This window comes from Buteo buteo, chromosome 3 (assembly GCF_964188355.1).
Source record: "Buteo buteo chromosome 3, bButBut1.hap1.1, whole genome shotgun sequence".
Classification (NCBI taxonomy): domain Eukaryota; kingdom Metazoa; phylum Chordata; class Aves; order Accipitriformes; family Accipitridae; genus Buteo; species Buteo buteo.
The window spans coordinates 61,499,258-61,525,490 of NC_134173.1; the positions used below are offsets into that span (position 1 = coordinate 61,499,258).

General features: G+C 41.5%; 1 protein-coding gene across 3 annotated transcripts in view; it reads right to left on the reverse strand.

Annotated features, from left to right (window-relative positions):
* CSMD3 (CUB and Sushi multiple domains 3) overlaps positions 1-24,407 on the reverse strand; it is a 749,348-nt gene extending 724,941 nt beyond the window's left edge. For all 3 annotated transcript variants that reach the window (XM_075024389.1, XM_075024388.1, XM_075024387.1), the window contains exon 1: positions 24,230-24,407. In XM_075024389.1, the coding sequence (XP_074880490.1) occupies positions 24,230-24,407 (178 nt within the window). The remainder of the gene's footprint in view (positions 1-24,229) is intronic.
* Between the last annotated feature and the right edge of the window lie 1,826 nt (positions 24,408-26,233).

Sequence of the window (26,233 nt, forward strand, 5' to 3'; positions counted from 1 at the left end):
AGTTCTGCTAGGAACTTGCCTGGATCATTAGGTACCTAAGTACCCCTAAAAAGTCTGGCCCATAACTGACTTGCAGAAAGACTTTCTATCTGCAAGCAAGGTAATAGGTAATAGTATTCTCTCATGACATTGGTATAAGGAAACATGCATTAAAGATTATAGCGCTGCTAGCTACTAAAGCATGGGGTGGTACATCAATACATCAGGTAGATCATTAAGAAAAGCCATTACCTAATATTAATGGTGTAGTCATATCTAGAAAACTGCATTCAGTAATACCCAACCTGTACCAGAGATGACACTGCAAAACTAGAGTTGTGTCCTGGTTTTGGCTGGGATAGAGTTAATTTTCTTTCTAGTAGCTGGTATAGTATTATGCTTTGGGTTCAGTATGAGAAGAATGTCGATAACACACTGATGGTTTCAGTTGTTGCTAAGTAGCATTTAGACTAAGTCAAGGATTTTTGAGCTTCTCATGCCCAGCCAGCGAGAAGGCTGGAGGGGCACAAGAAGTTGGGAGGGGACACAGCCAGGGCAGCTGACCCCAGCTGGCCAAAGGGATATTCCATACCATGTGACATCATGCCCAGTATATAAATTGGGGGGAGTTGGCCTGGGGGGATGGCTGCTTGGGAACTAACTGGGCATCGGTCAGCGAGTGGTGAGCAATTGCATTGTGCATCCCTTGTTTTGTATATTCCAACCCTTTTATTATTCTTGTCATTTTATTATTGTTTTTATTATCATTATTAGTTCCTTCCTTTCTGTACTGTAAACTGCTCTTATCTCAACCCATGAGTTTTACTTTTTTTTTCCGATTCTCTCCCCCATCCCACTGGGGGGGAGGGGGAAGTGAGTGAGCAGCTGCGTGGTGCTTAGTTGCTGGCTGGGGTTAAACCATGACAAGGTGGTTTAAAGACTGTGGCAAAAAGAATTAAGTGCATTGAAAAAATGGTTTGAACAGAGGTTGAAAAGAGTTGAAAGAATCCCAAAGAAGAAAAAAAACAAAAAGAAACCAAACTTGTCAGCAAGCCCTTATGTTAAATGAGCTGGTCTGCTCACTGTACTAGATCCCCTGTACTTTTTATCAGTTTATGTGCATTCACACATTAGATTAACATGCTTTAGCTGTAGATATTTTCCTTTTCTCCTTTCTTTCTGATGCATTATTTATCTGTCAGATATTTTGTAAGCTACAAAGGTATTTTATATTAAAAAATCAATATCTGTATGGTTTAATTTCAAGGTATAGCTTTGTCTCTGCTTTTTTTTGTTTGTCTTGAATTGGCTATCTTCTTTTTTCCCTAGCAACTGAACACATCAAAGCAACAGTTTGAAAGTCTAAAAAATAGTAAAAAATACATTATACCTGTTCAAAGAAGTAGAAAGTATCTCAAGTATGATACTGATAAACAATAGGTTACAGCTTGATAAGCAGGATGTTCATCATGCAACCAAAAATCAGCCAAGTCTACCCAAAATACCTAGGACTGGCAGACCGAAAGGTGTCTACAAGTGGCATTGAAAGACATGTGTGAATTTAATGCATGGTACTGCTAACGACTGAAGATTTTGCAGGGACTTAATATACTGATAAAATAACAATGGTTAATAAATGTGTGATAGAAGATAATCCAAAGGGCAATGCATGATAGAGTTAAAAAATCATAAATATTCAGAATCACAACAATCCATCTGTTCTGGATCAGCTACCTCTAGAATTTATGCTGGGAACATTTTTCCTCTTCTTTTTTTCTTCCTGCCAGTTCTACTTCACATATACTACATCTGTATTTTACTATCACTTCATATTCTCTTAGTGGACTTTTGGACCAGGAGTTCCTACAACAGCATCTTTGTGTCATTGTTGCATTGTCTGTATTTGAAACTAAGGCTGCTATCCCAAAATGGAGAAAACCACATTTGACATATAAGTAACATAATTCAGTTAGAAATGAGTAAGGTAAGGCAGCTGTTACTAGGTAAGAGAGTGAATCTAACAAATAATCCCAGTTTCTAATAAATCACTTCGAAACAGAGCATATGATGAAGAGAAACCACTGAGAAAACTGGGCCTGAGTCTGAATTGCCACAAAATGTTTTACATCCCACTAATAGTGTAAATGTATGTGAGAGCTAACATATTGACAGAGGCTGAAAAGACAAGAGCAATTATAATCTTCATAGTCAGCATGAAAGCTTTTTAAACATACTTCAACATCTACTACCTAGAAAGGACTATCACATTTTTTGTCTAAGCAGCATTATGCAAATCCTTTAAGAAAAAGTTAGCTGTGCCAGAGATTATTAGAAAACTAGTATTCTGTGAAAGATGCTTTTTTTTACTAACACCTCGAAACAGTGCCAATATTTACTAGATGACACTGCCTGAAGTGCAGCTTTTAAACATGCTGCTCCTGATCAGTAGTAGAGAGAACTGAGAACGGTATTTTAGAATAAAAATAAACCAATTCACTGGGCAGATCATCTGCCTGGGTGTCATCTTCTCCCCTACACACCTATTTCCCTTCCCACTAGTTCACATATAGAACATTTGTGGTTTATTTTGAATGTCAAACCATGGTTATATGATTGTACATTGTAATTTCTTTTCAGCAATGAAAAGGAAATATTTCTGTGTGTTCAAGATCTAAATGATTAGTGCTGGATTTACCTGTGTTTCACTACTTATATCTGTGAAGTCTATTTTGCTTATTTTTAGCTAGTGCTATGGACCTGGAGCCCTGTGAAGTCTACAATGGGCCCAGTGAACTTTGGATTCATATTTAGCACAATGCTGAACTATAGTGCTGTTTGTTTTAGTATTTGGCAGTGCAAGGAACTGCATGTAATCCAGAAATAGTGTGGTATGTATGGTAATCTCTGTAAGATATTGTGTTTTAAGGCTTGCTATAGGATCTTTTATTTAGTAGTTATTTTGTTCTCTGCTTCCTCCCTATTGAAATGGCTGAGCAAATGGTAACTAAAGCTGATTGTTACACTAATTTCTTTAATGACTCACTTTAGAGTACTTACCATATGTAGAATATGAGGCAAGTAACATTTTCATTAAAAACTATTTTGTTTTGTTTCTCTACATATTTTAGGCCCCTACTAATCTGACATGTATAGGCATGAAGTAATGGACAAAAGTCTGCTTCAAAGAGTTTTTCTCACTGCTAACACAGTAAGGTTCTGACACTTCCCATTATAAATACTAACACTGGCTACCTGAGACATTTTTCAGGTAGTAAACTCAAGAATATATAAGTTAAGAAATGTCATAATTGTATGTTTCCCTATTTTCAAAAGCTGCAATCAAAGTGTCCTTCAGGAAACACATTAACATTTTCGCTATCAGAGGTATAATGTTAATATTACATACTGCATGAAAACCAGGTCACTGCTTAAAGAAGGTTGGTCAATATAAGGCAGAAGTCAGATAGAATGGAAATACATTTATTCTGCTGTAAACTTCCTTAGAAAATCTTTTTGCAGCTGAAAAAAAGTTAAAATAGACCTCCTTCTGCTTTAACTTTGCTGGGTTGAATGATTTTGCATTGAGATCTACAGATGGCTCCCTGAAGCTGCAATTCCCCATTATGTCTCAGCATGTCTGCAGTTCAGACATTACCAATAATGAAGGCACTTGTAACTGTACATAGTTTAGCTTTCTTTCATTATGTTCGTCTTGGAAAAATCACCTCCCATTCCCTTATCATTCACATGTCCCTCAAAGTACAAATGATTTCATACAACACAAGCACAATACAGTAACAGGCATGAGCCAAAGAGACCCGTGAACATACTAGAGTAAAGAAGCCGGCTGCTAGGGAAACTAGCCTTCATCATGACTGCATTTTCTTGTTCTTCTCTAGTGGAGGGGAAAGCACAGGGGCTGTTGCCAAAGGCATTATAAGCCTGAGAAATTTGCTATACATTTTAGGCAAAATGACAATAACAGGAATATTGAAGCCATCCTCAAACATTTTCTATGCAGTGAGAAAGTGAAGAGTTGCATTTCTGTTGAAAGTGCATCACTTTTGTGTTAACTTTTTTAACTAGCTTGGTATAAATTAGTAAAATTTAATAGTGAAGTATCGCTGATGTTCTTACTATTGTGTAAATTAGCTCTTATATTCAGGGAGGGAACAAAAGTAGAAAAAAAAATCTGTTATGTTACGGAACAAAACATTAATAGGACAGCACAGATAGAATGGGAAAACTTCATACAGGCTGAAGAAAACATCCTAGGAAAATGAGAAGCATAAAGAGGATAATTTGAAAATAATATGATGTTTGTATGCAAATAAGATGCTGATGATCTTCCTTTTCTTACAGTATATTCCACTAATTTGCCATAAGGCAATGTAAAAAGCAATAACAGTGAGCTAGTATAGTAGGAAACCTTTGAATGTTCAAAGGCGACATTCAATCATTTAAGGCTCACAATATAACGTAGTGTGAAATTGTTATAATACGGTGGGAAATGGCCTACTTAGCACAGAGGATGCTCCACTCTGCACGGCTGCTTTGTGCTCTGTGGAGGAGCATCCGGCATTCCCTGCAGGACCACTTGCTCTGTACAGGTGAGCAGCTCGTCTGGCTCACTGATGGAAAAACCTCCCAGCTGAGGGGAGAAAACAATGGGAGGGTACCTGAAAGAATTGTATGGCTTGCTATTGAACTAATGTTTGCATGGCAGTAGCAACTTTTAACCCAAAGGATCACAAAGTGTATTACGAACCGAAATTCAAACTGTCCTTTATCTGTCTCTACAGAGCAGCGTCTCTGGAGCCAGGCCAGAACATGTTGCCCTAAATGCACACACAAGGATCGTTTGGCTCTTTTTTCCTGCTTTCTTACTCACAACAGGGGAAGTCATCCCTTGCTTGTGAAAGCTGAGAATTATGCTGAGATAAAAAGAATCCCCAAACTATTCTCAAATGAGAACAAAACAACCAACCAACCAAACAAAAACCTAGCACAAGGATTATTATGGAAACAGTAACAAAAATTTATTTTGGTGAGGTTGCATAAGCAGTTTCAGTACATCGGCGTTTGAATTGTATTGGGGAGGAGAAGTAATATTTCAAACGCAAAACTAAGATCCTTAATTTAGTTACAGTTAACTAGTAACCTACAGTACATTTTTCTCAAAATGCAGAAACAAGTAACGATTACTTTTTCTTATTGTTTTTGCAAATATAGAACTTATGTTCTCAAATTTATATCTGAGTCTTTGAAATTTGTAGAGTGAGAGGCACTTGCGTAATCCTCCGTTTTTACCTTCCATTTTCTGAAATTGAAACTTTTTTTAGGAATTGACAGAAATAAGAAAAAAAGAAAAATATGCTATTACAAAGGACTGAGTTCACAGCCAGGAGTAAGTGAAAGAGGAAACACACATGCTCATGTGTTTATTTTGTAGTTGTGTAACAGCAATTCAAGAACCTGCTGCCTCTCAGCTGAAATGTGCTGATGGATTGTAGGAAGTAAATTATTTCAGCACTTGTAACTGTGTAATTTTGGTTGTATTGTGATATTCCATGAATTGCATGAATGGACACAGAGGAAGTTTCAGAAGCTAACATAGATGGCCAGCAAGCTCAGAAGGATGAGCCACTGAGCAGATGCATGAGTCTACATGGCAACGTTGATACAGTTGTTCAGTTCTGGTTTTAAGATTTTGCATATTTTAGCATTTTAAATAAGATTATTCACTCTGCTAGACAGCAGGGAAATGTTTGGTTTCAGATGCAAGACATGATATATTAATGAGCTGAAACTGAGAAATAACCCATATATAAATGCAAAATGAAAAGTAATATAAATGTGAAAGTGGGATAATGCTCAGAAAAAGTATCTCTTCCAGGTATGAAAGAACTCTTATTCTGGCAATTTTGAAAATACTGCAGAGTATCATTCCCAAAATGTACAGTAACAGATTCATAGCCCAATACTGAAAAAGCAGTAAGATGTACACTTAAATCTCACCGAAGCTGGTAGAAATCAAGCATTATCTGAGAGTTTATCTGAAAAGAGTCATTTTTTTCTCCTAGAGAAAAATCTAATTCCCAGAAACTTACTTCCCCTCTTAACAGCATGTATTAGTGAAACACAATGATAAAAATAAAGAAGTAGTTGGAAGTTTGCGAATAAATCCTTCAATACAGGTTGATCTTAAACATTAGATTTTTTGTGCCATCTGCACTGGATTTGGACCCACCCAGCTTCTCAGAACAGTTATAAAACAAACCACTGTTGTTTCTTAATGTGCAGATATGAGGCAATATTACTTGCTCTTTTTTACTTTGCTATTTATGTAACTGAAAAAAAAATATTGCAATAATAACCCTAGAAAGGGCATATAAATAGGTTTTTATGAATAATTATTCATGATTTCCATCTGTTTAAAGTAATTAAAGCAGATGATATTTGACCCACTAACTTCAAGATTTTATTTTTGTTTTTCTCTAGCAAAGGACAGTAGCAATTCCCTTGAAGCCAATTTCTTATACAACTGTAAAGAACTGAAGACTTCAAAGTGCATTTCATACTACAATGTATATCCTGATTTTTTTTTTTTTAAATCTAGTGGTAAATTACAAACCAAAATACCTGAGGTTTTACTAACCCACAGATAACAGAGCTGTTTAACAGAGAAATTAACTTATTCTTTTTTTCTCCTGATCATTACCTGCAAGAATGCAGTTATTTGGTTTGGAACTGTGCATATTGTATTACACTCATATTTATTAATTTTGTATTCAAACAAGAAAATAAGCTAATGAAAATTCGGTATGGAGGACACTCCAAAATAGCAGTTAATGCAGTTTCTGGCAACAGTAAGTCATAATGATAATCAGGCCAAAAAGGTCTCTGTGCTTCTGTAACATCAGAGAAATATAGAAATCAAGTTTTGAGATCACAGTCACAACAAACATCTGCACTGTAACAACACTGTTTGCTTAAATCAGATTTAAATGATTTCTCAAAGGGCTATAAACACAAACTCTGCTTCCATTCAATCCAGACATGCATCAATCCTATGAATACCTAATTTACATGTAACATTATGCAAAATGCTCTTGGTATTGTGCTTTTTTAAACAGATGGGACTGAGCTTAGGTGTAGTTTAAGCAGATATGAGAGAGTATGTGAGCATTATTATAAAGTTTTTGTCTTGAACTAAAATAATGCCAAACAGTACCAGCAGCCATAGAATTGTTATGAGCTTGTATTAAGTATGTTGAATTGTTCTGTGTAAACCCCACAAAAATAAAGTTTTCCCGTGAGCCTGTAGGGAGTTTAAAAAATACATGGTTGAACAATCATGAGCAAAAATGTCGACACTGCTGTCCTTACTTCATGGAGAGGAAGAATCTTCTTCTGGCTTGATAGAGGGTATTCTATGGGAAGTAAAATAAGATTGGAAGAAATTATATGGGAGAGGGTTTCTTCTAATTTAACATAGCTATGTCAACAGGCACAGGGAAAAGATGGAGATACTGAACATTAGAGCATCCTTTGAGGCCGGACTTTTCTGTGGAGTCCCTTTGCTTCCTATCTCTTTCTTACTTTGGTCAATGTTGCTATTTACCATGGGGCAGAGATGGAGAAGAAAACATCAGGTTTTGATGGAATGATGCACTGAAGCTCCACAAATTACCCTTAAACTAGTCCAATAATTAGGAGTGTTCAAAAACATTGTGAACATTAATGTGATTAATATTGAACTTCAAGTCGTCTTTTTTTCTCCTTTCTTTCCTCTTTTCCTTTTCTTTCTTTTTCTTTTCTTTTCTTTTCTTTTCTTTTCTTTTCTTTTCTTTTCTTTTCTTTTCTTTTCTTTTCTTTTCTTTTCTTTTCTTTTCTTTTTTCTTTTCTTTTTCTTTTTCTTTTCTTTTTCTTTTCTTTTTCCTTTCTTTTCTTTTCTTTTCTTTTCTTTTCTTTTCTTTTCTTTTCTTTTCTCTTTTCTTTCTTCTCTTTTTTCTTTTCTTTCTTCTCTCATCTCTTTTATTTTCTTTTCTCTTTTCACATTGAAACAAAGGACTGAACTCATATGTGAAGGACTGAACTAGTATGTACTTAGTAAAATGTTCTACTCAACTATAACTGAAATCTTTCCTTTTCATCCATTTATTGCAAAACTGAGACTTGGCTTCATGACGGGCTTCACTGACCAATTTTTTCCCTGTGATTTCTTTCATATCTGAGACAAATTCAAAGTTTTGTACAGCTTTACACTTTTCCACATTGTCCTGTGTACTAGTTGTGTGTATTTATCCCTCATCTTGAACAAGAAATCTTTATTTAAACCTTCAAAATCTTGTAAGTTTTCCAAAACTTTCTATGTAGATTTCTCCAGGCTCACACTCATCTTCCTGTGTAAAATATATTTCATTGTTTATCTAAGATGTTTCCATCAACTCTTAATTAAATTGAAGCTATCTTGATAAGGAGGTAGTTTCCTTTTGGTTTTGTACAGTGCTAAGGAACTCTTCCTACATGGCAAGCACTGCCAATGCTGCTGTGTAATTTATCACTGAGCAGTGAGGATTCAATGCACCTTCTAAAACAGTCACTTTCCCCTAGCCTTTAGAAGCAGTTGCCTTTTAGATTAAGCAGAACTATTATTTAATAAATCTCAGAAATGCCCCTCAGAAGATTAGGAAAGGAAGCGTAGAAGGTTATTTAACATACTCTGCTTAGAGAATTTAGATAGCAGACTGTAATTATCCAAATTGGAATTTGGCCAGCAGATGAAGGCTAATAACAATATTCTGTGAAAAATACCATGCAATCTTTCAGGACCAGACATGCCAGCAACATCTCATCTGAAACATGGGAACTGCAACAGCTCAGTGTCCCTAACACTTTGCCTGGAATAGTAGTTCAGTTCAAATTCTAGAAAGAAAAGTACTTCCAACAGAATCAGCACCATTTCCTGCAACTTTAGAAATATATTTTTTAAGTCTGCTATTAAAATACTAAACAATCTCATTCTACCTCAGAAGTACCATGAAAAGCATTCTGATTCAGCCCTCAAAATATTTATGGCTTTTCTGTCTAATGGAGAAGTCAACATATACAGACAGCCCTCTTCTCCAGTGGTTTTGGGGCTTGACCTAGTAAGGCTGGGTGCTTATGTCAGATGTTGCAGAGCTGAGATGGATTCTTACCCTTCTTTCAATGGCTGAGCCATAAGATAGGAAGGCCAAGACTGGAGTTCGGAAATGTAGGTTATGTTCTATATCCCACATACTTCATGTATGAGAGAATTTAACTCCACTAGCATTAACAGCAGCTAATGTGCTAAGGGCTGGGATTTCTGTGGACTGCCAATCGGGAGCTCTCAAGAAAGCACACTGGAAACTGTCCATAGGCTTGAACTCTTACTGCATTTAGGCACCTCTGTGAAACTGTGATTACAAGCCTGACTCTTTGTGTTGGACCTCAACAGCTCTCTCAAACTCTTTAGTTAGAATCATAGAATCATAGAATCATTTATGTTGGAAAAGACCTTCAAGATCATCAAGTCCAACCGTCATCCATGCCCACTAAACCATGTTCTGGAGTACTCCGTCTACTCACTTTTTGAATACCTCCAGGGATGGTGACTCAACCAATTCCCTTTTCCAATCTCTGACAACCCTCTCAGTGAAGAAGTTTTTCCTAATATCTAACCTAAATCTCCCTTGCCTCAACTTGAGGCCGTTTCCTCTTGTCCTATCTCCAGCCACCTGACAGAAAAGACCAGCACCCACCTCACTACAACCCCCTTCAGGTAGTTGTAGAAGAGCGATAAGGTCTCCCCTCAGCCTCCTTTTCTCCAGACTCAACAGCCCCAGCTCCCTCAGCCGCTCCTCATAAGACTTGTGCTCCAGGCCCCTCACCAACTTGGTTGCCCTTCTCTGGACACACTCCAGCAACTCAATGTCTTTCCTGTAGTGAGGGGCCCAAAACTGAACACAGGACTCGAGGTACGGCCTCACCAGTGCCCAGTACAGGAGAACAATCACCTCCCTGCTCCTGCTGGCCACACTATTTCTAATACTATTTCTGATTTGTTGTTGCTTCGGATTTTTTTGCCATGTCAAGTCAGTGACAAATTTCTTCTATGATAATTCCTCATTGCCATATTAAAAATTATTGATTGGATCTGTTTATTCATACCTTACAAGAAAGGTGACTCAAAAAGTTTGAAAAATTAATGTTAAGTTAGACTTTTAAGCATCACTGGCTGCTTTTACAGTTCCACAGAAAATGCTACATCTTTTTTCAGATAATTTCTTTGTCACTACTACCTCCATTAAGTGTATGTCTGGAAGAAAGTACAGCATTGCTACAGTTCAGCATTTCCAACAAAAAGTTCCTTTTTTCCTCCTTTCAAGAATTTATATATTTAACTCCATTGTGAAAGATTAGACAGATAAAGAAGCTTTCAGCAGAATCACAATACAGGTAATTACGGGTCTGTCAGCATTTCCATTATGAACTCCATTTAGCATTAAGGGCTTAGCATTTTTCCATCATTTCAGAAAATGTCAAACTGAAAACTGGCATGCAGATTAGCAGCCTGGATGCAAATTTGTTTACACAAAATATTTAAATCTGCTCAGCTGTTTTTGATTTAGATATCAGCCAGAAACTTTAAACTCTCAGGGTTTCTCATGTGTTTTTGCCAACTTCTAGACCAAATCACAGTTAAAAAAATGTGATTGGTTAATAATCTGTTGACTCATTTTCTTCTAAAGTTTTGAAATTATTTACTTTAGGCTTTAAAATGGATTCTAGAATTTCCGCTCATCTTGCAATTCTAGCCTTTCTCCTGCCATCTTTATAAATGAATGATGAGTTACAATAGGATTCAAAAACTATAATAAAACCTGATAGTAATCTTAAAGTCTGAAACATTTTTTTAGGACTCACTTAACTACCATCATAAGACAGTGAACAGAAACGGACCAAAGCCTGTAAGCTTTTTGAAAGTGTCAATTACTTAGCCCACTAGCTCTAATACCATTTTAGGCTACTGGCCAAAAAGAATCTGATGGAGTTCAACTGTTCAAGTTTTTCAGTTTCATCAGTTTAGTTCCATGCATGGTATGAGCAGTTTTGTAGAACTGTCACATCCTAAATAAACTCTTCTGCATCGCAAGGAAATATTTTGCTTGTTATAACAATCTATCTGCTCTGTTCTGCTAAAAGTCAGCGACAAATCTTCTTTTCATTTCAGTGGGGACGAGCTCTAAAATAATCTACTGGTAAATATTTCAATAAGGTTATAATTGAATCACTCTTGTTCAAAAATACACTACTCACTTGAGAAGTAAGAAGCTTTGAATGGGAAGACTTACAGCCACCAAGCAACATGCAATAGAAACACTGTTATAAAAATTAATTGAGCCATCAATAGAAATGAGACAGAAAAATAGTATTAATTCAGAAAGAAAAAAAAAAGGCACTGAGATTGTAAAATACAGATATTCAAGAAGATAACTGGCATATTGAAAATCCTGATAAGAGATGGGAAAACAGGAAAAGTCAATGATACTTCTCAAAGAATGCACAGTCATCCAAGTGTGCCAAAGAATAGGAGTCTAGCCCCAAACACTCTGTGAATTAAAAGCATGAAAAAGTATGTTACAAAAGAGATGGTGCAAATAAACTTTGTGCAAATGAAGCATGGAGGAAGCAGATGAGGAGAAAAAAAATTAGCAACTAAATATATCCAAATCAGTTTGGCCAGAGGATGTTCACCTACAAGATACTGTGTACTGGCTTAATAGTGCAACGCCCCCCCCCCCCACCACCTTTTGAGAATGAAGAAAATGTTCTTCAGAAAATATCTCAGATAGATAGCATTAAAGTACAGCTGTATCTTCATGAGTGTCTGCAAATTCTTTAATGATGATTCAATGCTCATTGCATTGTGTTCTTCATTTTTAATAAAGGACCCATTTTCCTTATAGTTACCTCAGACTTACCCTAAATCCTAGCAGGCAATTAATGACTTCTTAATAATTATAGAGGTTCTGCTGAGCAGATTCTCTCCTTAGCTGATATCTGTGGCATGCTCTGACTCTTTAGATTAGACATTTGTGTTAACTCAGCTGTCAATGGATTTCGAAGAGGTGACCAGTACAAGAGGCCCCAAAGGGAGCAATTTGGAACAGCAGCATTCACAAGTCAGATACATAGCAAACTCTCTTGATTTCATTGAAATGCTCAGTCATTCTTGGAACAAGCAAGTAACAGAATCCCTACAAACCTAGCCTTGTTTTACTCTATGTGATTTTTTTTTTTTTGCCTTTTTTATTTATTTTTTTTTTAATTAATCTATGAAATTCTGTAGAAGTTAGAGTCCTGACTAGTCTGTTCTGGTTGTCCGAGAATAATGATGTCAGTAAAGGATACAGTACTACTATTAGATCTGTAAAATTTCCCTTACCATGTCACATGGACAGTTTCATTGCATACATTGGAGCTTGAAAAACAGAGAAGATACATCTTGGATTTCCAAAACATGCCAAGTATCCAAATTTTAACCATCTGATTCTATGGTGTTTATTTCTATGCAAGTAAGGATTTTATCTTTAAGTTACTATTAGGTTTTGACTTTTTTTAATCATGTGTTTTGAAGTTTCTTTGTTTGGAGTGAACAGGTTTTATTCTGGTTACCAAAAAATAATCTTGTAGACAGGCACAATAGACTGAAGAATGAAAACAAATATGTCTGAAATTCCACTCTTCCAATCTCACCTCACCTTCTTGCAGATGATTTAAAATCCAAAGAACATCCTGAAAAAAGTTGGTAAGTCTAACCGATGATTGTAAGGCTAGGAGGATATTTAATTTCCTAACAGATTACCCTTACATGGTTATTACTTTGGGCCACAAAAAGACTTTACAAATGACATAGAAACTGAAGAGAACTTTCTATATTTTACTGCAGGCTTTATGTTTTTGGGAGTTCTCCAGTGGTACTTGTGGAGTGGGAAGAGTTTGGGAAGGGAGCCCAGAAGTGCAGGGGAGGCTGGATAAATTGGGAAAAATTACAGGAGCTAGCTGATGAGCTAGAATATGAGTGTAGTAAAAATATATAGATAGAGCTTAGGAGAGTGGGGGTTTTTATGGGTAGCTTAATTTAAAACTAGCTGAAATTAGTGTAGAAACTCATACAAATTTCAGTGAGCTGCAATTGTAGTAGTAGAAAGATTTAGGAATTTTGGAAGCATATCCTTAGGAAAGTTATGGAGGCAGGCATGCAGGGGTCACCAAGGCTGTTGAACTCTTTCTATATTAAACATTGATTCTGTTGGTCATTGCTAGTTCAGATAAATAGCTCTGAGAAGCATAAGTTTGTCAAGATGTTTACAAAAATCACTGTTTTATATAGTTGATTGGTGCAACTTTCCACTGCTGACAATGAAAATGCCAATAAAATGTATCTCACCTATTTGTCAGGGGAAACTTGTTATCCTTGCATGAGAAGACATGGGAGGTTCTGTTGGCACTGTATCCTCTATGAAAAACACAGAAATGCTATTGCTAGTCTATTTTTTTTTTTTTTCCACAGAAGGGAGCTGAAAATTATACTTTCTCAAGAGTGCTGAAGTACTTGGGTAGAAAATTGGGCCACTGAAGAAGTATAATAACATTCACATTCTTACAAGATGTCTATAATTGCTATAAGGAGAATATGGTTGAATTTATGATATATGAAAGTTCATTAAATAGAATCTATAAAAACCTCTAAAAAAATATTCTCCCAAATGTCAGAGGTATTTTATTTTCCCAGGAGGGAGTTGCCAAGATTGAAATAAAGGGTAAAGAGGTGATATTATCAAAGTCTCTGAAGCTAGTAACTATGTGAATTGTGTGAAGGAAATTATTGGCCTCCTTCAAAAAAGCTCACAGAAAGGATCTGCTATTGAAGAGTTCTGAATGGAAGTGGTAGATATGCTGAATAGTAATGTGGAAAGGAGTAGGTAATGATGTTCCTATTTGTTTTTAAGTTGAAGATCACACCAAGAAACTGAAGACTGAGCAGTTAGCTCCCCTCTTTCTGTTGTAAGAGGACATTTTTCAAGCCCATGAACTGTAAAATGTTGATTTTTTTTTTCTCAGTTCCAGGACCCTTTATTGAAGGGTCTAATTGAAGATGAAATCTTCTAGCAGTTTCATAGGAAAGGATTTCATATTCAGTAAATAATGTGAATGCTGTAAAAATCTTAGCCATTTTAGTAATAGTCCTAAGAGGGAAGGATCATTGTCATGAGTATTGCTAAGACATTCACTTGTTAAAATACAATTTGTATCATTGCTTCAATACATTAGACTGATGAAAATTTTCTAATCAGGTAAGCACTTTTGTGAGCACTATATTGATGTAAAGATTTTTGGAGAAAATGTCTTGCCCTTTCAGTTATACATTATGAATTATGAAGTATATGTATTTCTTCTCTTGTGATCATTAAAACTGCCATGTCATGCAACAAGCATTGCTAAACTCAGTAGCAGTAGTCATATGATTAAGTATAAATGTCAATTAGCATAGATATATTCAAGGGAAAACACACAAGATGAGCATAGTCATGAATTAAGCATAGGTTCTTCTTGATAGAGCACACAGCTGCAGATGCCTGCTACCAGAAGTGCTGGCGTGCACACACACACACACACACACACACACACTCGCATGTGGCTGTGTGTGGGTCTGTGTTCCTACATATACCCGGAGATGCATGAAAAAAAGTGTCTTTTACCACAGAGCTGATTCATTGACTTGATCATGTGAGGTAGCCAAAGACCTATTCTTTTCTTCCCTCCACCTTTGGTTAACCAGGTAGGCTTTCCAAAAGTCAGGATTTGGACCCTTGTTTTCAAGTATGTTTTAGCTCTTGTGATTTTGGCTGAGTATATTACATGTTTTTAGACTCTGAGATGGTGGCAAACACAAAGAATGTGCTAGCAGAAGATAAATACAATAAAATTAATGTGGAGAGTCCCTTATTTTTGTGCTTTGTTTTTCTAGATAATTCAGCATTTTCAAATGTTACTATGTATCTGGAATATATGATAATCCAATAAAAGTAAAACCAAATTGCATTAATAATTATCTCTGAAAGCATTCTAAACTGAAATCTATTTTCTCAGTTCCTCCCAGTTCGTCTGCAGCTATTAGCAGCCTTCTGCAAATTCTAAAATGTTTTGCTGGAGAACAAAAATTTAATAAGGAATGTTGAAACCAGGTTGTAAATTGCCTGTAATTCAGCATATGTCCTGACAAAAAGCATGAGTACTCTGTGGTTTTAAGGACTACAGCTGACATTTCGTTAGCATACCACCGTTACATCAAATCTAGTGGACTGATCCCCAGAAATGCTAACATGATCAATAAAATGTAGAAAGACAGAGCATTTTCTGACTGTATCCAAATATATAATTTATTTTACTTAAATAGAATCATAAACAATTTACTTTATAATCTTTATGTTTATAATGCAATGTGAGTTTTCCAAAGAGCACGTCTATTGAAAATTTCTGGTGTATTGTAAAATACATGGCTTCTGTTATAACTTATATTTCCAAGTCAAATGAAAGGTATGTACAGAAAACTGTAATTCAAAACTCAGTATGAAAAGAGGCAGAGGCAAATGTACTCTCAAAGGTCCTATTCTGGACTCTCCTTTTGTTTTCAATGGGCTCAACAATGGGCAGTTTAGAAGCTCATTTTATATCCTGTTTTATAACTTCCATTCACCTTTGGATCAAAGCTGATCTACAGAAGCAACACCACAACTTTTAGTATAGACTTTTAAAAGATTAGTTTTAATTAGACTACACTTCGATTCCCAAAGCAAATTGCACAGCAATCAAGAAAGCTAAGTATAGTAGAATGTGAAGTTTTCCTTCTGGGTTAGATTAAATAGTGGAGGAAAGGTTTTGTAATTCAAGAAGTTCCATCTCAACACTATGTTGAAACAAGAATAATATCTGTACTATGCATTTATGTAGGTTATTTTAGCTAAGGACTCCAAACTACACTTGCAGATACCCACTTTCTGAGTCTGAAAACAGTTCTATAATAAGATAATGATCGCAGAGGGATCATTTTAACTGCCACTGAAATACAGCCACCTCTGAGATGTGATATGTCAGCCTCTTTAAATGATAATACAAGTATTAAAATAAAACACGAAATAGCACAAATACTTTTTTTTTGTATTTAAAAGGTGATTAGAAGTTTTAATTCTAATAAAACCAGTTTTATAGAAACTATATTTAGCAAAAATGTCCTAAATCAGTGGGAATAAGTAATTGTTTCAGTTACTTGTTAATATGTTAGGATAAGGTTTTATTAGTGTTTTTAGTAACTGGTGGTTTTTTTCTTTTCATCAAGCTTTCCTCCTAACATTTGCTAGCTATCACTACTTGTACTCTTGTTTTGTTAGTGAAATCAGTTATGTATTATAGTAGAACATTCTTCTGAGATTGGGAATACACAATAAATTAAGAGGTAATGGATACTTGCACATACATTTCAAGTTGTTACCTGCACCTTTGTAAGCTAACAATGCAGTCTGTTGAATTTCTTCATAACATAACCAAATATATGAATATAATCTCTATATATGCATATTATATGTGTATGTGTACACATATGTGTATGCACAATTCCATGAGAATGAAACCAAGCAAGTTATAATGTATAAAAATAAAAAGCTAGTAAGATATGTAAATATGGAAAACAGACAAAATAGAATTCAAGGTCAGAAGTAGTGATTCATCATCTGTATAATTCAAGTAATTACTCAGTCATTTCTGCCTCAAGCCTGCAGATTCCTTTAGTCCTACTGCAAAGATAATCTGTGTTATTTACAGCCCTCGGGAGGTGAAAATTCATCACCCTGTGAATCCTTCTGTGGTTAAGTTAGTTACTGTTATTCACCTTATTTCTATGATACAATATGAAAATGATACACGATGCTATGATGCTTTTTGTAGAATCCAAGGGAAAATGGGCAGTCCATCTCTACGTCTGTGCTGGTTGCATCCCATTTTGCTTTTTGACAATACAGTCTTGTTAGAGGACCAGTCCTGGTGGAATCCCTTGTATGTCGTTCCCCAATATGTTGAGGCTCGCTCTCTCTAACTAACACTGTTCCTAAATCTACAAACTTATCTGTCTAACATTTCAGACACTGGGAAGGAGATAATGAATTTCCACCATTTCCTTCTTTGACATTTACAACGGTATTCAGCACTTATAATGCTGGAATTATGGAGCCATAGTAAATCTTACGTGATCTGTAAGAACAAGGCAGTGAGACCATGAATGCAAACCTGCCCAGGAAAAGTAAACAGCTGAATGTAAACATCTACAAAACCCTGGTATGTCTGTCTGTGTGTGCATGTTTATTTTAAAAAATCTTCCTCATAGTCCAATATCCTTGTCCTTTCAGTTTCCCAGAAGAAAAGCTAGACGTTGGGAAGCAGATATTAAATGTTTCCTAATACTACTAGGCTTTTTTTTAAGAGGCAGGTGACATCCTGTACATTACACACCATTCACCCTTCTATTTAGGTCCAAGATAATTGCCAAATATTGTCCCTTGAATTTTTGATAAATATAAAGATTCTCTCTTTTGGTAGAGAAATTGTACAGTTTCATTGAGAAGGAAACATTCTGTGAAGTTGTTTGAAAGGCACGTGTTTAAAGCACGTAAGAGTTCTGGAATTTTGTAATAAACTTGAGCATGAAAATCAAAATGGTGAGGTAAGTTTTATAGCCTTGTATTAACTACTTTTATCATACACCTCTTTGATTTGTTACTTAAATATTGCTTCTTCAAATATCTTGGTAGTAAGAGCTTCCTTAAAATTATAGGGGTCTAAGAAAAAACCAACAACTTAGACCAAATTGTCTGTTCTCTGACTGTTCTTTCCTGGGAGATTGCTTTGGAGTAACTGGTAAACTAATTTCCCACAGGAGCTTTGTTCTGTTGTTTCACTTTTAACCCTTATGTCCAGAAATACAAGCCAAATGATACTCATCAGCAAGAAGTTGAGTCTGAGATGTCACAAGCCTGTTGACATAGAAATGAAGTTTTCTATTAGTGGAGAAGGAGAAAAACAATTTTTGCAGCAGATTATAAAGGCTTTCGTACTCCTACCAGTTCCAATTTATCAGATTCTGTAGAATTAACATTTTACATATATTTCTAAGTTATTTTATAGATGTTTTCCTTTGACTTTTACTGTCTCTCTCTGTCCCAGCATTATAATGATGGACTCACTTGGCCTTGCTTCAGAGGTGTTAACTAGTTCCCCAGGCTCTCACTGGACCCAGCTGAAATCAGAAATGCTCAATACCTCTGAAAATCAGATAGTATCCAAGACACTTGTTTTTTAAAAAGGAGGGATACAAGGCTACGTTATTCTTCATAACCTTTTCTCTGAAAGGGTGTTACCATTATGCAAATTGAACCATCTCCACAGGATACTTCAAAAATCTTTTAAAATCTCTCTAAAAAAAAAATCTCTGCTTTTCTTTCTCTTTACTAGATCCATGTGCATTCAATGGTTACAAATCTCAAATTTTGGGGGCTGACCTGTGTAGCACATCAACAACACTGGGTATAATAAAGTCAAATTTTTTTACAAGCTTTCACACTATTCAGTGCTTCCAGCCAGATGCAGAGCGTGAAGCGTGGAGGATGTATATGAATGCAATGGTATAAAGGGAAGAGAAGGGAAGGCAAGGCAATGCAAGGCAAGGCAAGGCAAGGCAAGGCAAGACAAGGCAAGACAAGACAAGACAAGGCAAGGGCAGCAGAAGGAGAGAGAATAGACAAGTGATGGAGCACAGGCCAGTCCATGCCTCTTAAAACATGATGTTTGGAAAGCAGCCTCTAGCTCGGGAGACCCCAAACTACTGGCTGCTGAAATCCAGGATAATGTGCTAGTGTCTCTATACTTGCTGTTTCTCCTATCTTTCCCTAGACTACTGCTAATAGTCACCGTTGGAGATAAAGAGCACTATGCTAGATGGGCAATTGATCCTACTTGATTTGTTCCTCAAAAAACAAACAAAAAAATCCCACAAAAACCCCCAAGGAAAAAAACAGGTAGACTACAAGTTTCTGCTACGTTTATTGCACAGGAGTTTTGGAAAAGGAGGGATTTGAAAGCACATCCACAGAATTCTTTATGTCTCGTGGGCTGGTGCTTACAAGTCGGGATGTCGATAGGGGAGCTGAAGATACAACCTGTCCCTCTTCAGCCTGTGCGGTCGCCTGGAGCCCCCAGCCCGCTCCCGCGAGGAACGGGCTCATTGCGCTCAGGGCGTGAGGGGCTAGTTCTGTACCTTAAAAATACCGCAACCACCCACCCTAACGCTGCCTCAGACTTGCAAACAAAAGACTTGCAGGAGTCACCGAGCTAAAGCGAGCAAAGCCAAACGACGGAAGAGTGTATTAAGAAGGACTCCCAGGAGGTGCGGGGGCCTCGGGCGGCTGCCGGAGCCGGAGCCGGTGCCGGTGCCGGTGCCGGGCGCGGGTGGAGGCTGCCGGCGGGCTGCCGCCGCTCCCTGCCGACTCCGCCTTGCGACTGCTGCCTCTCGCAATGAAAAAGCGGAGACTGCGGGCGACGTTCCTCTGTGCCCTTTGCGGGTCCCTAAGGCCGCCGGGCAGGGGAAGGAGAAGCGGTCCCTGCTGCTGCTGCTGCGAGGGGATGCGTGTTTCTTCGTTCTCCCCTGCAGAAGAGGAGGAGGAGGAGGAGCCGTGCGCTAAGCGGGGGGCACAGCGGAGCCTTGGTTTAGCCCTGAACTGAAGGAGAAGGGCGGGGGTGAGAGACGGTAACTTTGCCTGCAGCCCCGCAGAACTGTGTAGCTTGGGAAAAATCGCTTAGGTGCTGTGCACAGGAGCCCCGTGTGGTCTGCGGGAGCTGATGGGAAAGAGGCACCGTAGAGGAGCTGAGCGTGTGCGGAGGAGTTGAAAAGGAAGGGCGACGTCGTCCCTTCGCTAGTCAGCGTCTCCCTGCACCCCTGCGTGCGTACACACACACAAACACACGCGCAAGCACACGCACACGCACACAAAGATGCAGCAGCAGCAGCGACCATCTGGAACTGAGGAAACCCGACCCCGCTGCTCCTCGCCCAGCCGTTGCCGCTTCGGGGACAGAGCGAGCACCTCGCTGCGACCACCCGTGCCCCCCGAGGAAAGCCAGACATCAGTAACCCCACAAGTCAAGTGACTGGGAAGGAAGCTGTGGGGAGGGGCTGGCGGAGCCCGAAGGGAGCGGGGCTGAGGTGGGAATGGGGGAGAAGGGAGACTGCAGAGGTGCCTGAAAGAAGCAGGGCACGCTTTGTCCCTGCTCGATATTTCCACATGCTAGGTACCCCCCAGTGGAAATGGAAATCTTTTCCATTTTCTCATCCCTTCTTCTGTCAACGAGCCGTTTAAAATCTCACTGCTTCGTCTCCCTTTTATTTTGAAAGCTGCCCTTGTTCCGCTTGTCACAACTGCAACAGGGGAACAGAGGAACAACAGCAGAGGCAAAGCTTCGTTTTAGCCAGGCAGACAAAAGAGCAGACCTTGGTGCTCTCTGCTCTCTGTCTCGGAGCGACAGCTAAACAGAAGAGATGGAGGAGTCTTGTGGTCTCTGGTCATTTCACCTGATTTCCTCTCTGGCTTGCTTCCACAAACAGATCTGAAGCGTTTTCTAATTTGTTTATTTTTCTGGTGAAGGGATGTGCCAAACTGAAGGGGTGCAGGTATCAGTGATTTCTATCTTAAATCCCAGGAGGAAAAGCTCACTGATGCTGCTTCATTTTTAGGTTTTTTGGTTTTTTTTTTGTTTGGTTGGGTTTTTTTTAATCCCCTCTCCTCCCTTTTCTGGAAGGGAGTTGGCTGGTGGAGGTTTCCACTCCCTGCTCCTCCAAGCTTGGTTTGTATTTCCCGTGCCTAAATGTTTCTTCTCATTTCTCCCAGGCGTGTGTGGGGGTGAGGGAGAAGGGGAAGGAGCTTTCCTAGGTGTCTTGCACATCTAAAGGGAAGAGCCCAGGATCCATCATCCCCTGCAGCTGGCCAGGAATCACCTTACTTGCTATTTTCTAAATGTTTGGGGTTTTTTGTTTGGTTGCTTGTTTGTTTTAATGCCTTCTGCGCCTTCTCTCACTTTTCAATGCTGCCATTTCTTTGATTTTTTCCTCCATGTCTATCCAAGAAAGATTTTGTTGGAGATTGATCCGCGGCATAATGAGATATTGCATAAGCAGTTAGATATTCATTGAAGAAACTACAATTCCTCTGTACTCCAGCTCTTCCTATCACCCCTTCCCCAGCAGTTCTGATAATTTCCTTCCTCCCATTTTCTCCCTTTTCTAAACCCTCCCAAGTATTTTTGCAAGGTTCCAAAGAGGCACAATTTTATAGATAAACGTGGAGAATTTTTTTGTCTATATGGATATATACGAGGAGTGCATAATTAATCAGATATGAACATGGCTCCGTAAGCACCCTGGGATAGTTTGACACCTGTAACAGTGGGATAGCTGTGGATCGAGACTGGAGAAATGGTGACAGGACGATGACAAAAGCAGGAAGGGCCTGAGAGGCAGATATCAAGCAAAGCTGTGGAAGGGGTCTGGATGACAGGAACCTCAGCAACAGTTTGGGTGTTACAATGTGGTGCTGGACTATTCAGTAGAAGTGATCAAGCAAGGAAGGGTATGGGCTAGAGCTTGCAGAGGTGGGGTGTGGTGAAAAGGCCTTGCCAGGCAATGGTAGAGCAGATGCAGGATCTGGGGAGTCACCTTGCTCCCAACATCTGGAATGCTTTAAATGGGTAGGTATTCATTCATTGTTTGCCTCTGCCAAGGTTTCTGGGAGCCGAAGCGTGTGCTGACACAATGGGAATATAAATCAAGGTAAAATGTATTCATTCACGGAGTGGGGAGAGAACTAAATATAAACGCCCAGAATAGATGCAGTGCTGCATTCAGCCTAAGCCAGCTCTATGGAGTTTGGCTGCCTAAAGGAGCCCGCACCCAGGGTGTAAAATCCGACCTACTGGATTTGCAGTTGCTGGGAGTACCCCCCAGCCTGAGGGAAGTCTATGGAAACTGCTGGGGTCAGCACCTGGGAAGCTCAGGCCCTGACAATAGAGAGGAACCAGCTTCGCAGCGTGTCCCTGGGACTGTACGTGGGCAGGAAGAGAAAGGGCCGGTTTCGCAAAGCCCGTTTTCTCTCTTTCTCTTGGGCCGTTTTAGGTGCTTCACCCCAGCTTTGCCCTCAGTACGCAGCGTTTTTTCCTCCCCCCACCCCCAAGGGCAAGCGAGGCGGCTTCTCAACAGGTGCTGTGGAAACTTGCACCGCTCCGCGGCCACCGCGACGCGGGGAGAACCGCCCGAGTCCTGAATTTTGTAGGATGCTGCCGCCCCGCGACTCCTGCTCACAAAGCAGCTGCTTCGGCAGCAGCTCCGGAGCCACCCGGTAGCCCCGGCGCCTCCGTTCCGCGCCCGCTGCGCGCCGCGGAGCGGCACGGCGCGCCTGGCAGGCAGCGAGCCCGTGACTTGCCAACGATGGCAGCCGGCACCGGGAACGCGTTAACGACAGCGGGCTGAACCGGGGAAGGAAATGCTCCCCGGAGCCCCGGGTCGGTCTTGGTCGCAGACCTCCAGAACGGGGCAAAGCGCAGGGAGCAGCTCGCTTCAATAGATGCAAGCGGAGGGAGGCTGCCTGGAATGAAAACGCGCGTTAACGTCGCAGGCAAGCCCCTTCCCCTTCCATCCCCCGCGCCAGGATAACGGGGGATGAGGTAAAAGCCCTCGACACCCTCTCCGTGGAACACGAGTTATCTTTTCCACGCGATGCAAATGGGGGGACAAGCAGCTGCAAAGCTCTACAATAAACTGTTTCATCCGAGGCAGAGCCAGCTTGGGAAGGCACGCCTTTGAATGCCCCCCCTCCACCCCCGCCCCCCCGCAACACACCTCCTTCCCACCCGTGCAGGCAACCTCTGTAGGCGATAACCAAGTCTAAAAACTCGGAGAGGATCGATAATGTCTACTAAATATTCTGGAAATGTATGAGTGTGGCGGGGAGGAGGGATGATGATGAGGAGGGGGATAAAAGGGTGATTAATCAGGTATTAATCACTGGCCACAAACAAGGGGAGATTATTTCGGGTAGGCAGCCGACTGTGGGGAGTTGCAGAATAGATCCTTTTACTGAAGGCACGCGTGATGGGATCAGCACTTCACCGTTTAGCGATGCCTGTGTAATTTTGAAGGTGCACATTATTCAAGCCACATATTTCTTCTTTTCTCTGCATGTAGCATTTCCCTTAACTGTCTGCAAGCACAGACTTAGTGAAGATATTTATGCCGCTAACTAGAGGCTTCCTTTTTGCTCTCCTTTCATGAACACAGAAGCAGGAAGAAAGCAAAATAGCCCCTGCTCCGAAAAAAAAAAAAAAGAGAAAAAACCTCCCAACCCACCCACCCCGCCCCCCCCCCCCCGTACATCAGGGAAAAGGGACCAAAGGAGGGAAGAGAAAAGGTGTCGATCTTTGCACCCAGCGGCAGACCATGCCTTCAAGGCTGAATTGCTAACGTACCTTCTCGACAGCCAGGGAGCCCTGCATGCATACAAACAGCTGAGCGTGAAGCGCATTTCGGGCTGTGAGACGGCTACGCACACGCTGGGCTCCTCCGTAACTTTCCCCACGCAACGGGTTAAACTAATAAGTGCATCGATACAGGCATTCCCGCAAAGAGCTCGTGGCTCGACCGAAAACCAGAAATGTAGGTAACCCCCCCCCCAAACACACACTACCATCATCATCACCTTAGAAAAGTCATCCGGTGGGATTTGCTTGAATATACACTAGTTAGAGGCTATATGAACCAACTCACGTCTCCGTTTGAGCATACTGCAAGAATATTTATTGAGCCCCAGCTCAGTCACTGCATTGAACGCCAAGCCTGGCAAGCAAATACATTTCCTATCTCGGAAGAGAGCTCTGAATCAACTCCTTCTTTCCTCCCCGCTTTAGCGATCATTTATATCTTTCCACTGCAAAGTACCCAGGGTAAAAATGTAAAATAAGAGAGAAATATATTTTGAAATACACGTTGGTATAAGGCGAGAGCTTGCAACGCCCTGACCGAAAGCAAACGCACCCCTAAAAATATACCCCTCAAATACTACCCTACCTTTCACACACGAAACCATCAATAAAAAGACGAGGTTCCAAAATGTAAATCCACTTTTAATCTCCATTTTCTTCACCAGGATGAAGTCCAGCCGGCCACATTTAGTACATCCCCTTTCCCAAAAGTCTGCTAATTTCGATTCCTTTGCACGGATTTCCCCTCTGCAGATCCCTTTCATATTACTCTCGAGAGCTCCTAATTCCTATTCCTTGGCCAGGCGCAGCGGAGTTGTTGCTGTTGATGGTGCGCGGTCACAGCTCGGAGTGAATGGTGTTTCTGGGATACCACAGCAACCTTGACGAGGACTCAACCATCTCTCCAACGGGGGCACAAAGTCTCAGCTACTCTCGATCGTGTCTTTTCCTTCCCCCCACCCCCCCGCTACCCCAACTCCCTGCGCAGCCGAAACCCACCACAATCCTGGCTCCTTACAGCATCCACCAGGAGCCACGGAGGAGCATCTTAAAGCTCAGACGCTCTCTCGAATAAACTCCAAACAGTATTTGCAATTGAGATTCTCCCCCCGCCCCCCCCGCTCCCCCAAGAGGATCAATTCAGCCTAGGAGAACGGCTCGGGAAGCGGTAGAGAGAGTGGCGCGGTCTCCCCCAGCCTCCCGGAGGAGCCTCGGGCAGCTAACACGGCGGGGCGCATCCATCCCGCCGCCGCTCGCCGAAACAATCAGTGCCTCGTTATTAAGAATTCACGTGCGGTGCTCGGGGGCTGCCGTCGTCACCGCCGGCACACACTCACGCTCACTCACACTCACACACACACACGCGCGCGCGCGCCTTCGGGCACACCGCTCGCACGGCCGCATGTGCGCCTCCGAGGGGACTGGCAGGCTAATTACTCTGCGCGGAGACATTAATTACAGGCCGGTCTCCGCGGGCGCGGGGAGGCGGCGGGGGGCAGCCGCGGCGGGCACAGCCCCGCTCCCCGAAGAGCTCGGCCGCAGCCGCGCCCGCAGCTGAGAGGGCTCTTTGCTGCGGCGGCCGGGGGGGACGGGGGGGGGAACAGGCGGCCCCGCGCAGCCCCGCGCAGCGGGAGGACGGGCGGGCGGGCGGGGCGGCGGCGGTAGCGGCAGCTCCCGGCGGGCCGGGCCGGGCCGGGCTGGGCTGGGCCGGGCCGGGCGGGGGCGGTGCGGCCGCGGCTCCGCCAGGAAGAGCGCTGGCGCCACCTAGCGGCCGCGCCGCCGCGGCCGCTCCGCGGGGGGCGGGGGGAGCCCCGGCTGAGCGGGGAGAGGCGGCTGCCGGCCGGGGAGGCGGGAACCGGCACCGACCCCGCCTCGCGGGGCTCGGGACGCGCGCTTTCGGCTCCCCCCCCACCCCCGCCCGGCGCAACTACTGCGCAAGGGGCGCGGGGCGGCGGTTCCCGCCGCTGAGGGTAGTGCGCGGGCGGGCGGGCGGGCAAGCGGCGGCTGCGGTGCGGGGGCGCGCGCGCGGCTGGGTGTGCGGGGGATGTGTTGCGGGTGTCCGTGTGGGCTGGTGCACTCTCCTGCGTGAGGGGCCGTGCGGGTGTGGAACCGTCCCTAGGGTGCGAGCGCGTCTGGGAGGGCCCGCTCGTGTTGGTGCGTGCGTCGTGCGTTTTTTGCGCGGGTGAACGTGTGTTTGGGTGCGGGTGCGTCTGGGCGCACGCACGTGCTGTCGAGTTGAGTGCGCGGGTGCACGTGTGCACGTGTGTGTGCGCGTGAGCACGTGTATTTCTGTGTGCGTGTGAGTGCGTGTGTTGGCGTGTGTGCATCTGTGTGCTTGTGCGATTCTCTGCATGCGAGTGCATGTGTGTGTGCACACGTGTTCTGTGTGTATGTGCGTGTGTGTGTGTGAGTGTGCATGGATCTGTTCCTGTGAGTCCGTGTGTACGTGTGTTTTTTGTGTGCGTGCATACATGTGCATGTGCCTGTGTTTGTACACATCAGCGCGTGTGCCTCTGTGTGTACACGTGCTTCGGTCTTGCACACGTGTGGGTTCATTCATACAGGTTTGCATGTGTTTGTTTTTACGTGG